This window comes from Cyprinus carpio, chromosome B24 (assembly GCF_018340385.1).
Source record: "Cyprinus carpio isolate SPL01 chromosome B24, ASM1834038v1, whole genome shotgun sequence".
In the NCBI taxonomy this organism is placed as follows: Eukaryota; Metazoa; Chordata; class Actinopteri; order Cypriniformes; family Cyprinidae; genus Cyprinus; species Cyprinus carpio.
In genome coordinates, this window is record NC_056620.1 from 13169830 (window position 1) to 13183426 (window position 13597).

Sequence of the window (13597 nt, forward strand, 5' to 3'; positions counted from 1 at the left end):
CTCTTATTACAAGAAAAGAAATCCAAGGCACTTCTTCCAGTCCCAAAATGTTTTCTCCCAATGTCACAGATTAATTATACCTACACCTGTCATTCATTTGATACCGGACACACTCTGAGGAAGGCTGAAGGCCGAAATGCTTCAGTGTGCAGAGTTTTAGTCATTTGTAATGTTTCTATTTAGATGGGCATAGTGTGAATAAAGGCTTTTGAACTTTTTTGGACTAGAAGAAGTGCCTTGGATTTCTTTTCTTGTAATAGTTGTTTCAAGCCCAACCAAAGAGCACCTTTTGGGATTACTTCACAAGGTCCTTTCAGCAAATGGTGCTTCATGATGTCTCCTATACGATCTGTTGAGTGTGAGGTTGTCTCTTATGTTATCACAGGAAGCTTAAAGTAACAGAGTTAAATCATAACATTTTAATTTTGTTGCAAATTTGTATGCCTGCGTGTGAACGTTTTCGTATTTGCTTGCGCTCCACTGAGGGGGTAAGTTTAGGGAAGGACCTTCATACTTTTTTCATACAAATCACGTTTCACATCAAAATAGCTGTTTCTTATGAAATTGGATGGACTATAACACAGTGATCAACCAATAAAATTTTCTGGTAGCATTATTTCTTAAAAAGGCAAGCATTTTAAAATGCCTAGTAGATCAGTCTTTTATGTACATTCAGAGATCAAAGTATATAATCACGTGTTTTTAATAATCAACATTTCAATATAAATGCTTTAAATTTTCTTTTTAAATCTATTTAACTATTTAAATGTACATTAAATGTACATCATGTCTGTTAATGTAAAACGTATTCATTATAACATGTTTTCAAAATGTAATCATTTAGAAATGTTTGGAACTTAGAGGAGGAGTACTGCACCGTGTTAGGATAATAGACATTGATAAAAGATTTCATATCTTTAAGAAAAAAATATAATTCAACCGATGGATAGACATTGTGAAGCCAAAATACAGTGAATCCCATGATTTACACCAGTGTTTTCCAAAAGCCAATGCTGCATAAAAAAAAAACCTTAATAGCTTAAGTGAATTAAAAGCTAACTTCTGACCCAAAGTCTTGTGGTATGGAGTTTTGTTAACCCTTTCATGTTACTGTAGTTTCAGCCAGCAGCTCAGGAAACATGCTCAGCCTGTCTGAAACCAGTTTACCCAATGGAAAGAATGGCAGCGGATAAATTCATTTTTCACAAAACTTGTTTCTGCTGCAAGCACTGCAAAAAGAAACTGAGGTAAGAATGTTTCTTATAATGATAAAAGCCGATAATGAACATCTCTGAAATTTAAAAATTTTAAACGCATTACATTTACGATTCTAAATCAGTGAAACACTTTGGCACCATAATGCAACTAAATAACAGCAAATCATTAAATAGAAGTGCTGAAGTTGCAGTTTTGCACCAGCTTTCAGACTTTGCCTCTTAAGCTGTTAACCAACTCTGCTGACATTGCAGCTGTTGCTTAAAACTGTTAAATCTACAAATATGCTCCATATTAATGTGTTTTTTATAGCCTACAGATCTTAAGCAATAAACATACTAAAACGATCTTTTGCTTGGTTTTAGCCTTCAAGGGTACGCTCCTCTCTATGGGGAATTCTACTGTGTTTTCCACTATCAGCAACTTTTCAAAAGGAAGGGTAACTATGACGAAGGCTTCGGCCGTCAACAGCATAAAGACCTTTGGCTACAGAGGAATGACACAAACATCATTTAGAGCTACTGAACAAGTAAATGGGCTGTAACCTTGACTAACAGATGGTCTGATGTAGGCAAATATGATTTTCTGGTCTTTTTGTGATTGTGCTTGAACACATTTAAATCAAATATATAAGGGTTTAACATACACATAACATGATTTCATAAAACAGTTCATATATATAAATCAGCATCATGTCAAATTTTCTTAAATGTTTATGTTGTTATGTTTGAGACCTTGATGAAAATGTGTTTTACAGCTGTAGTACAAAACATTTTCCATAACAAGTTGATGTTCATGATCTTAATTGAAATAAAAAATGTGCTAAAAAATGGCATGGATTTCAGGGGAAAAATCAAATATGAAGATGTTTATATAGATTAAAGATGCTGTGTGTTTCAATTACTAAACTTAATAAATAAATTCTGGCTTCATTAAAGGCTTTCTAGTTGATCCGTGTTTTCTGTAGCATCTGAAAAGCACTGAAGAAAAACACTTGCACGTTTTCAATCATATATAAACCACTGATTTTTACTATATTTTTAAACTGAAATAATAAAAAAAGTACAAATTCATTTTAATCAATAAATCTTTACAAACATGACACTTGCAACTTGAGAAGTAAACAGTCATACCTCTGTTTGTCTTATTTTCCTCATTCACACATATGAATAAAAATCGATTCAAAACAGCATAAACTTCAACTACATTTTTAAATAGCAGTATAAATCTCATAATTTCGTGCTCCTGCGAGACATTTCCTGCTCCTGATTCAGTCCGCTTTCAACAATGGCTTTCTCTGTTCCCCTGTAAATGGAAAATTAAGAAAAGCAAGATTTATTTCTGTAATAAATTTGGTGCATCAAAAGTTTCTATTTATCATTGCAAGAGTTCCATGCATAGTCTCATTAATATAAAGAGGTATAAACGCACATGTTGTCATCCATGGGGACCTCAGTGTGGTCCTGTAGGTCAGTGTTTAGTGTCTCTGGAAGCAGGAAAGTCAGCGCTCCTCCCACAAAAGGAAGAGAGCCGAATATGACCATTGGAATAGCAGGATGATAAACGTCTAACAAGCCAATCAGAGGAGCCAGAATACCAGCTACACGCGCACACATAGAGTTCAGTCCCACTCCGTTTTGTCTAGAATTGAGTTATAAGAACAAGAGGTTATTTAGAATCCATAATGGAAGATAGTGGGTGTTCATGCAGGTTCAGTACAAATATTCAGTACCTCACAACCGTTGGGTAGAGCTCAGCAGTGTACACATACACTATGGTGAAAGAGGCGGCGAGGGAGAACTTCCCAATCACTGCGATCACAGTCACAATCACAGGATACCCTGAAAAAAAAAGCAGATTAACATTTAAGCTGTTTTTGTCATTTGAATGTTTTTCCAAGACAGTGTCAACACAATTCCTAAAAATTGTTCTGATTTGGTGAATTTGTTGCAGATTGTTAGTAAATGATGTGCGCCTGATTATTGGCTATGGTAACTCTTGGGAGCTCTTGGGAGATGTTGGTCATTATGGAAATGATGGCTGCATTTGTGTTCTTTAATTCGTGTGCAGTGTCAGCAGATCACAACTTTCCACTCCCATCAGTGTTCTCACGGTAAATCAAACTAAAACAAACTTATTTTGTGAAATGATTTGGTTAAAAAGTTGCATTTTTACCATATGGTCAGCACATGGTAAACATATTCTATACAGTTTTAGGTGAGGGTTAAATGTGCAAATACATTTTATGGCTATTGTATGTAAAATGCTAATTCTAAATAAATAAATAGCATTCATTTAAACATACTAGACATAGCAAAACAAATTGTGAAGCATTTTCTTTACTGATTTTTTCACACATTTTAAAAGCAATTTTTTAGTGAATGGAACAAAAACCTCTCTCTGTAATTCTAAAAGAAGACTCTGAAGGTCCTCACCCGCTGGTATAAGAGGAATAACCAGGCAGGCGGTTCCTCCAAGGAGCAGCACTGCACTCTGGCAAATCCTCCTTCCGAAGCGCTGGATGAGAGGAAAGCAGGACAGCCTGGCGGGAAACTCTGCAATGCCAAAGATGAGTTGAGTCAGGTAAATGTCCAGGCCGAAGTTCCCCACGTTCAAGCTGACACCATAGTAAACCAGGCTCGTCACAAACCTACCATGACATAAATAAACACATGATAAGACTCTCAGCTGCTTTTTAAAATCAGATTAGAAAAAATTTCACAGCTTGAATTGGTTCCAAAATCAGTGATAATGCTTTATTGTTAACTTTTTATGTTGTTGTATTTAACATATTATATTGTATTTAATATCAAAAACCCACATACAAGCTTCTGAATGGTAAACTTGGAAAAAGCATCAAAGGTATGGCATCTTATCACATTTTGGATAATAGATATGGGAAATGCTAGGATAACTCACCACATATAGCACATGATGAGAGCTCTCTTTCTTAGGTAAGCCACTCGAAACAGGTCTAGCATGCTGCCTGTTTGAGCTGTGTTCTCCGCTTCCATCTGATAAGGCATCCTTTCATGTTAATTGATCATTTTTTAAAATTACTTTTGATTCATGGATATGTTTTAGAATGAATGAGTGAATTTGATCTTTACAGTTTTTCACCCAAAAAGGAAAATTTGTTCTTCCTTAGAACAGATTTGGAGCAAGTTAGCATTACATTACTTGCTCACCAATGGATCCTCTGAAAGTGAATGGGTGCCATCAGAATGAGAGTTTTGATAAAGGCATCACAATAATCCACACCACTCCAGCCCATCAGTGAATGTCTTGAAAATCAGTTTGTAAGTTTGTAAGACAAAATCCATCAAGATGTTTTTAAGTTAAAATTGCTGCTTTCAGCTAAAATGTGAGATTCTGATGGCACCCATTCACTGCAGAGGATCTATTGGTGAGTAAGTGATGTAATACAAAAAATACTCTTAAAAATAAAGGTGCTTCAAAAGGTTCTTTAAGCGATGGCATAGACGAACCATTTTTGTTTCCAAAAAGAACCATTCAGTTAAAGTTTATTTAAAGAACCATCTCTTTCTTACTTTTTTATAATCTGAAGAACCTTCTTTCGCCACAAAGAACCTTTTGAAGAAAACAAAATTTTAACCATAAAATAAACTTCCATAACATCGTGAAGCACCTTTATTTTTAAGAGTGTAACGTGAATCTCTTAAAACATAAAGAGACTAACAAAGTTTTCAGCAAATTTTCATTTTTGGGTAAGCTACGCCTTTAATTCTTCTCTTAGACCAAATAAAGCTTGGCAAAGAGAAAAAGGTCACCTTGTCGAGCAGATTTTCGGACACCTTTCTGCCATTAATTCGGGCAGCTTTCAGTATCTCTTTCTTGGCCTTGTCTTGCTTGCCCTGAGTCAGAAGCCATCGGGCAGATTCAGGGAGAATCCTGCCAAATACATAGACAATTATTAGAAAAGAAAACACCTCATGAAAATTTTCAAAAATATAAATAAATAAATAAAAGTTAAATGACAGATGTATGGGTGTATGTCATGTGACCATTAACTGACATCAGAAAACCATGAACATCACTGGTGCAGAATAACTCTCACCAGTAATAGATGCAGAAAAGCCCAACTGGTGCTGACAGAACCAGCTGTAAAATCCTCCAGTTTCGGATCCCAAAGGCCACACCAGACAGCAACATCAGACCAATGGCATAAAAGCAGTGTGACAATATGGTAAAAAGGGCCCGTTTGGCTGAACCACACCACTCAGTACCTAAAACACATTTGAGATACCATGAAATTCATCTGCTGATCCAAAACAGGTGGTATATGCATTTTCATAGTGATTTTTATTGTTACAGGGAATTTGTTTAAAGCATAACTAAAACATAACTATAGCATATCTAAGCAAAATTTCTGACTATTTTAATGTACTGGCATTAGGAGGAGTCACGTGTTACCCAAAACAAATGTGTTGATAGAAATCCCTGATATTGTGGTGCCGACCACAAAGCGGAGAGTTATGTAGACAAAGATGTTGGGAGAAAATGCGACTGCCACCCCAAACAGAAACTGCAGGAACAAGGAAAGCAGCGTGACAAACCGCCGGCCGTACCTGTGGCAAGAAAACATGTCAACCAGTACAGTTATTAAACCACTAACATTAAAGATAGCCCTTGATGGGTTTTTAAAAACAAACTGAATAATCTGAAAGTTCTGTTTTTGGAAAATCTCCAAAATAATCATTGTATATAAGAAACTAAACTAAACAAACACCATTCTTATGTTGATCAGTGATTGTACTCTACACATACTTGTCTGCCATCGGCCCAAACAAAAGGGCTCCAATAAGAAGACCAGCCATGTAGACGGACTGAGATGCCTCATTATATATCTTATTTTCACACACCAGGTCAAACTATGATAAGATGGGGAAAAAAAAAACATGATAAAAGACAAATTATGTAAATTAAAATGACATGTAGGGAGATGTTACAGTTCATATTAACTTTCAATATTAATACACATTATACAGAGGGAAGGTCAAGTCAATTTCTGTAAAAACGTATACAGTAAAGTCCTGGACCTTGAACTTTAAAAAATTTCATTATTGTCAAGGGAAAAAAAGCACACAGTGACAAATCATGATTATCATGATGATAAACTTAATGTACTAGGCCTATATAGCATTTGGTTTCATGCGAACAATGTGATGATGAAAACATGAATATAAAAATAAACTTATTCGCGTTACGAGAAGTCAAAATTCGGTTCACCCGAAAAAAGGAAGCCTATTTTAGCAGGTGTTTATGTCAAAAGCTCTTTCACACGTGTTCTTAATCACAAAAGTTAGATTACAAGTTAAATACAAAATAAAACAAAAAATTACTTAAATACCTAAAAACTATCAATCAACAAAAACCAGAAATTACTGAAATAGCTAGAAATTATTACTTTACTAATTTAAAAGTTGACTCCTTTGAAAGTCTTTTTTTTAAGTCAAATATTGTTTTACTTTTAATAATATAAAATCAACACATTTTATATCACGTGTAGGGTTGCCTATCATAGTGTAACAATTAATATATTAGTATTTACATGATTTATATGAAAAGTCATAGCTTTATTTAAAAAAATAAATAAAACACTTTAATAATCATAAAGTGATAGGCTGCTTTATTTTAAAAAGCTGACCTAACTTACCTCAGTTATAAGAGTGCTGCTGCCTTCTGGAGCCTTATAGACCCATCCATCTGTACATGATGTCGTTGTGTTTATTCCATAAGCTTCAATAACATCAAGCTCAAGATCAACAGGTGAGAACATCTGACAGCTCTCATACTGTCCTTCGGTGTCCAGAGGGATGGTGAGGTTCAGCTGCTTCTCCTCTGTCAGGTTGGGAGCCCGCTGTAAAATCCAGCTGCTGTTGCAGTTGTGAGGGAAGGTGATGGCGGTGAAGACCTGACCGAACATGTGGAAAGCTGTGAAGATGTTGGGGAGACATACCGCCACCAGCAAGCGCTTCTGAAACGCCCCAAACTCGCCGACAGACGACAGGATCTGCGCGAAGTCTATCATGATGACCACTGGGCGACCATCAGCGGCGGCTCGCGCTTAAAACACCTGCGCCGCGAAATTAATTTTTAAACGTGTCACAAGTTCAGCATATCTACAGCGATCTTATCTAATACGACAAAGATAATGCACTGTTTTTTTCCCACAGCGATAAGGACAGCCAGAAGATTTTAAATTAATAGCAATAAAATATGATCCTATGCAAAAGAAGGTATTTAATAGTAGATTAATAAGCTGATTCTAGTGATTGAAATGAACTGAGAGGAATTCCAGCAGTTATGTGTGTGTGTGAGGGACTTTGGATCTTGAGGCTAATGCAGTTTGGGCCTTTTTGCCAGTTAAGGCGGTCTTATCATTGTGGTAATATGTAAACTGTTGTGATATGCTTGTGGATTCGAGCACAAAATTTAGAAAACTCTATATATTGTGTCACAAAGTAGCAAAACTATCAAGGGAAAAAGTAAGATGATTGTGACAAGAAGAGGGCATGCTAAATAAAGGCAAACCTTTTTTCTTTTTTTTTAACAAATATGAATTTAAAGTTATAGTTCACACATTATTTACGCACCTTTATGTCGTTCCAAACCTTTATAAAAAAAAATGATAATTATTCTGTTGAACACAAAAGAAGACATTTTGAAGAATGCTGGTAACCAGACAGATGCTGGTACCCTAACCATCGACATCCATGGTATTTCTCTTAGGGTGATATATACTGTAACTAAAAAGGAGGCATATTAGGCACCTTTTAAACTCATTCTTTATTGATTTTAAAGCATTTAAAAACATGCCTTAAAATTCAACACAAGCTAAAGACAATTAAGTGAAAATATAAAGAAAATTATTCTGATATTGATACTGTTTTTGCTTTTAATTTTTATTTATTGCTTACAGTAAACTGACTGTGAAGGCGTCTGTCCTTGTACAACACTGCTCCACATTAAGGACTGATAAAATGCATTATAATTAAGACTGGATAATATTATTTAATTATATACTATATAATCACGTTGACCTTTGATCTACATTGAATAAATTCCTTATTCAAAGCAAACAATTTTATTTTATTTCTTCCTATTTTAGTGGACAGCTTTGTTGTGATTGCAAAGAGGTGAAAAGAAAACACTTGTGCATCAAATCTTTCTTTCACTTCCCTCCTATTATCTTTTAAATCTTCCCAATAAAACTGGAAAATAAATGTTAAAAAAGGTTTTAAATTATTTATTTTTATATATCATATATAATTATACATGTAATATAATTATATATAAAATATTAAAATGTCAAAAAGGGCAAAGGGGATTAATATAATAATAACACTAAAAATCAGGTGAAACATTGCTTAAAAATAATTAAGCTGCTTAAGATTATTCCAGGCTGTTTTTGCACAAAGGTAGTGATATGTTTAAAAGAGATTTCTTGGGTGAAGTAAACAACCTCTCATAAATTCAAAGAGAACTTCAGCAGTTCAGAACAGACCTGCTGAAAACACCAGGCAGATTTATGCTACATAAGACCCCACTGTGATTACAGGCACCCTCATAGACAAAAAGAAAAGCCAACACTCACAATGTGTCTTTAGTAGCTGACACCACCTCCCATCACCTTATTTATGAAGAACACAAAGGCCATGAGTGAAACATCCCATATAAAATCAAACCAATGGCAAATTACATTATTTACATGCTCAACTGAGTTCATCCACAACAGAAATACACATGAATACTTTATAAGAGTTCAATTCCAGAGCAGGAAAAAACCAAACACCAAAGTTTCATCAGGTACCTCAGGTACTTCTACCTTTTCACTTACAGAGAGACTTATAAAAATGAAAAGTCACAGATAATGTCAAAAAAAATTAAAACCATAATTCACAAATGGAAGCCAAATCTAAAAAAGGAGAGATATGTGTGATGCAAAAATGTGTAGAAACATTAAGGCAATAATTTTTAGAGCAGCATGGGATAGTAACATTAGCAAATGTGCCAGGTTGAGACAGCAAAAAAGGGAGGGAAAGCAGTAAAACCAGCCTTCAGGAGTGTTCATTAGGGCTCAATGACACTGAATAAATCATTTCATCTGCAGAATCTGAAATATCTGAGTGCTATTTTTCTGTTTGTATTGATATTAGTCAGCGTACAATTAATTAAAAAAAAAAATCAAGCAGATTCTGCAAATGCTCATCAAGCCGGTTTAAACTGAAGTAAATAATGCAAGCTGTGTGATAAAACATGCTTAGCTGCTTCTCTTCAAAAGCATAGAAAAAAATATAGGTTAAAAAATAAAGCTATAACTATAGCTAAACCCATTTACTTCCTCTATAAACTCCATGTTTCTTCGACTTTCACTCCTCTTTTATGCACTCAGTAGTTATATTGGAGGCATTTTTGCATTGTTCATTTTTAGGTTGTCAGTTCAGATTAGGCAAAACTAGGACAAACGTTAAAAAAAAGAATATTAGGGTTATATCTGGTTATGATAATTGCATCCTTATACAAATAAATCATAAACTTTATTTTAATCGATTCCTACAAATTCTGATCATTGTCATGTTCGTGCAACTCTTCCGTTGGGCTGTTTGAAATCCTATGGGCTGGCGCTATAGTATCTTTCTCTTTGGCAACAGTGGTTTCTTTAGGGCAATTGAAAGAGGAAAAAATACATCAATGTGATATTCGGTCGGTAGTGTTGGTTTGCTTTCACATTTGTAGGCAAGTCATGGTCCTGCACAGAGCTAAAGTTTAGCTAATGCTGAGCTGAGCAAATCCCAAGAGTTTGACATCATCAGGAATCTCAGAGCCCTCAACGCCAGAGGCCTGAAAAACACCACGCATGTCATGTTACTGCAAAACACCAGTGAGGACTAGCACACAATAGCTTTAACCAAAACAGAAGGCACTCACCAGTCTAAATGTGACATTTTTATTGGAATGAGGCTCTTCGACTATCTTCTGCAAATTAGCAGCCACTGAAATGACACAAAACAGAGGTATTATAGTTAAGAATTATTTCATCTTGACATTGCAATTTATTATCTTTACATATTGCACATCAATTTAACTTTAAGTAGAAGTCCTTATAGGCTAACATTTCCTATTATATATAATTACTGTAATTCTGTACATATGCAGTAAAATCAGTAATATTGTGAAATATTACAATTGTAATTTCTTTTTGTGATGCAAAGCTAATTTTTCAGCAGCACATGATCCTTCAGAAATCTAATGTGCTGATTTGGTGTTTAAAGGGGTCATAAGAGGCTGCTAAAAAGAACATTATTTTTATGTATTTGGTGTAATGAAATGTGTTTATGCGGTTTAAGGTTAAAAAACACATTATTTTCCACAAACTGTACATTATTGTTTCTCCTCTATGCCCCGCCTTCTGAAACGCGTCGATTTTCACAAGGCTCATCTCTCTGAAAAGTGAGGTGTGCTGTGATTGGCCAGCTATCCAGTGCGTTGTGATTGGCCAAATGGCTCAAGCGTGAGACGGAAATGTTACGCCTCTTGACATATTGTGAAGCCTTGTCCGGCCAGGATTATAAACCCATTATAAACGTGATATAAACATGATTTCTAGTCATGTTTTCTTTTGGAAGGCAAAAACAAAGTAGTTTCGCTTTCTCAATGAAACAATGTCACACACCGCAGCCTTGAGTGAGCAGAGGCTGTAGGCCTAGAGTGAGCCGCGGTCTAGAGTGAGCCACGGCCGGCTTGAAGAACGGCTTGAGAACGGTGCATGAACATCTGGGCGGCGTTATGCAAATCTTTCCACATACTGACGTAGATATGTGGGGGCGTGTTAGAATGAGCCATTTCAGGGGGACGTGAACGAGTGTTAACTTTTATTAAGAATATCTCTTTGGATTTGAGACTTTACTCTTTGCAACTTCACAGATCTTCTTTATTCACCAAGAGCTTGTAACACTCCAAAGAGAAAGGAAAATTATATGACCCCTTTAAGAAACATTTGCTCATTATCTATGTTGAAAATGATTGTGCTGCTTAATATTTTGGTGTAAACTGTGATACTTTTATTTTAGGATCAGCATTCTTCAATGAACAGAAAAAAAAATAAAAATTGCATTTATTTTAAATATAATCTTTTGTAACATTATAAATGCCATAATTATCACTTTTGAAAAAAAAAAAATTACCTATAACTAAATCTCTCCCATCTACCAAGCCAGCCGATACCAGCTCCTGCGAAACCCCATCTGCTGTGTCTACAGAAAAAGAAAATGTGCATGATGCATTAAAAATGACTCGCTTAGACCAACAAACTTTAAGTCTGGCAAATTATAACCTCCTGCATATTGAACTGACAAGCTTGTAGATCTTCCAGAATGAGGCTGACAACATAATAACTGATCAGCTGCACACAACATGCTAACATACTATAGTGAGTACAGAGAGCAGAATGAAGACGTGTTCGGGCAGAAGAGCGTTCTCAGGCACTACGTCAGGCCATCAGAAATGGACATCTCCCCCGGAGCCAGCTAAAGGCACATGACACTGAATGTTTTATTTTGGGAGTCTTGAAAATTTACAACACGGCACTGACAAAATGCAGATGCAGAGAATTGGTGCTCTTTGACATCTGATGGTAGAAAAAAAATGTACTCTAGCTTTGCTTTAGCCTCTGCTTGAGGGCAGAGAGCCGAGATAAAGAGGAACTGATGATAAACTGATTTGTTAAAGGAAAACACATTCGACAAAAGAACTGCCCAAGTGTGTAAATCGAGCAGATTGAGATTTTTACCGCCATTGACAAATGCCTCTCAACCACAATACTGAGGGGTTTTCTAAAGAGTCATTAACACTTTGGGAAAACATCTGCATTAAAGGGATATTCCACCCAAAAAAGCGACACTGATTCATCAACTGGGGTGGTATGGATCACACCAGCGTTCGTTTCGCAAGTTCTTTCAAGTGTCATCTTCGAGGGATCCATTCACTGCCAGGAAATAATTATTTTTCTAAAAATCTCAGTTTGAGTTCCACAGAAGAAAAAAGTACACCTAGGACTGAGGGTGAGTGAATGATGACAGAATTGTAATTTTAGGGTGGAGTATCCCTTTAAGAGTGTATTGTGTGGACTTTTTATTGCTTGATTTATTTTTGACTATTAGCCACATCTTTACACTCTTACCTCTGCCAGGCATGAACTCAAATCGTATGTCATTCAGTTCCTTTTTCAAGTTTCTATAGGACAGAAGGAGAAATGTAAGTTATCTACTGCTCCTGTCAACACTGAATCAACATTAACTAATGAATCAAAACAAAAAACCAACCACATCTTACCTTAACCTTAATACTAAACTGATGGGGGATGGTGAGGCATCGCCTCCAGAAACTGGGGCCTGTGGATGGAAGCAGAGGATAAGACTCCCTGTACAAACTGAGGTGACATAATAAAGTCATGCTTGATACAACAGCTTTGATTGGAACAGAGAAATCAAAACGTGTCAGGATTTGTTGCTGGTGCTCTACCTGTGCAGGGTTCGAAGCTGGGGTCGGGGTTGTACTTGGGGCAGTGTGTTGAGGGTTGGCCGGGCCCTGGCCAACAGCTTGAGGTAGTTCAGGCTGGAGGTGACTGCTGAAAGGCTGGAATATCTACAAATACATGCACAGACACACACAAACGTTTATAAATTGCATTATAAATACATAAAAACTGTGAAATATAATCTCTGGTCAATATATGCAGGATACAGTATTCTACAGAGTGCCCTGTTTATTTGGCCAAATACAGTAGGTCCATGTATTTCATGTATACAAAAAAAATGCATTATATGATACATAGTACATACAGCAGGAATCATAAGAATAGTTCATTAGTATGGTATTTGGAAAGTTTCCTCATGGTTTACAAACCTCTGCGTTCTGGAGTCCTTCTTTTACTCTTGGTGACTGTGTGAGAGAGATAAAAGATCCAAGGTCAAACTCAAGTTTCTTGTAATAATATATGATGGTGTGGGTTACTGTAATTCAGCTTTGGATTTGAACACACTGTAGTAAGGAATGAAGCAGGGAGTTAAGGTCCTTCATGAGTATTTTATTTTACACTTGTGCTATGATGTTAAGCATTTATAGTTTTAGTAAAATATCCTTCAAGAACTAAAGGACTACTGGCATTGTTTTAAAGAGATAGTTCACCCAAAAATGAAAATCACCTCATGATTTACACAGCCTCCAGCCATCCTAGGTGTATATTGCTTTCTTCTTTTAGATGAATACATTCGGAGTTATATTAAAAATGTCCTGGCTCTTCCAAGCTTTATAATGGGAGTGAATAGCTGTTGAGATTTTGAAGTGCAGCCATCCATCA

The 13597-nt window shown here is 35.9% G+C and overlaps 2 protein-coding genes across 4 annotated transcripts in view; both read right to left on the reverse strand.

Annotated features, from left to right (window-relative positions):
* Positions 1-2216: 2216 nt before the first annotated feature.
* On the reverse strand, positions 2217-7539 carry LOC109058597 (solute carrier family 22 member 13-like). Of its 2 annotated transcripts, XM_042752379.1 has the most exons (10): positions 6893-7528; positions 6004-6107; positions 5650-5804; positions 5294-5462; positions 5007-5127; positions 4135-4229; positions 3651-3865; positions 2948-3056; positions 2647-2856; positions 2217-2520 (listed from the first exon to the last, which is right to left on the reverse strand). In XM_042752379.1, the coding sequence occupies exons 1-10, from the start codon at positions 7265-7267 to the stop codon at positions 2445-2447; spliced, it is 1629 nt and encodes a 542-aa protein (XP_042608313.1). In that variant the 5' UTR covers positions 7268-7528; the 3' UTR covers positions 2217-2444. The 2 variants fall into 2 exon arrangements, with proteins under 2 accessions (XP_042608313.1, XP_042608314.1); XM_042752380.1 differs by lacking the exons at positions 2217-2520; positions 2647-2856 and having other exon boundaries at positions 4135-4242; positions 6893-7539.
* Positions 7540-8837: 1298 nt separating this feature from the next.
* The window catches only part of oxsr1b (oxidative stress responsive kinase 1b), a 47985-nt gene continuing 43225 nt past the window's right edge, over positions 8838-13597 (reverse strand). For both annotated transcript variants that reach the window (XM_042752377.1, XM_042752378.1), the window contains 7 exons: positions 13144-13179; positions 12760-12882; positions 12571-12629; positions 12419-12471; positions 11424-11492; positions 10168-10232; positions 8838-10080 (listed from right to left, as the gene is read on the reverse strand). In XM_042752377.1, the coding sequence (XP_042608311.1) occupies positions 10006-10080; positions 10168-10232; positions 11424-11492; positions 12419-12471; positions 12571-12629; positions 12760-12882; positions 13144-13179 (480 nt within the window). In that variant the 3' untranslated portion in view covers positions 8838-10005. The remainder of the gene's footprint in view (positions 10081-10167; positions 10233-11423; positions 11493-12418; positions 12472-12570; positions 12630-12759; positions 12883-13143; positions 13180-13597) is intronic.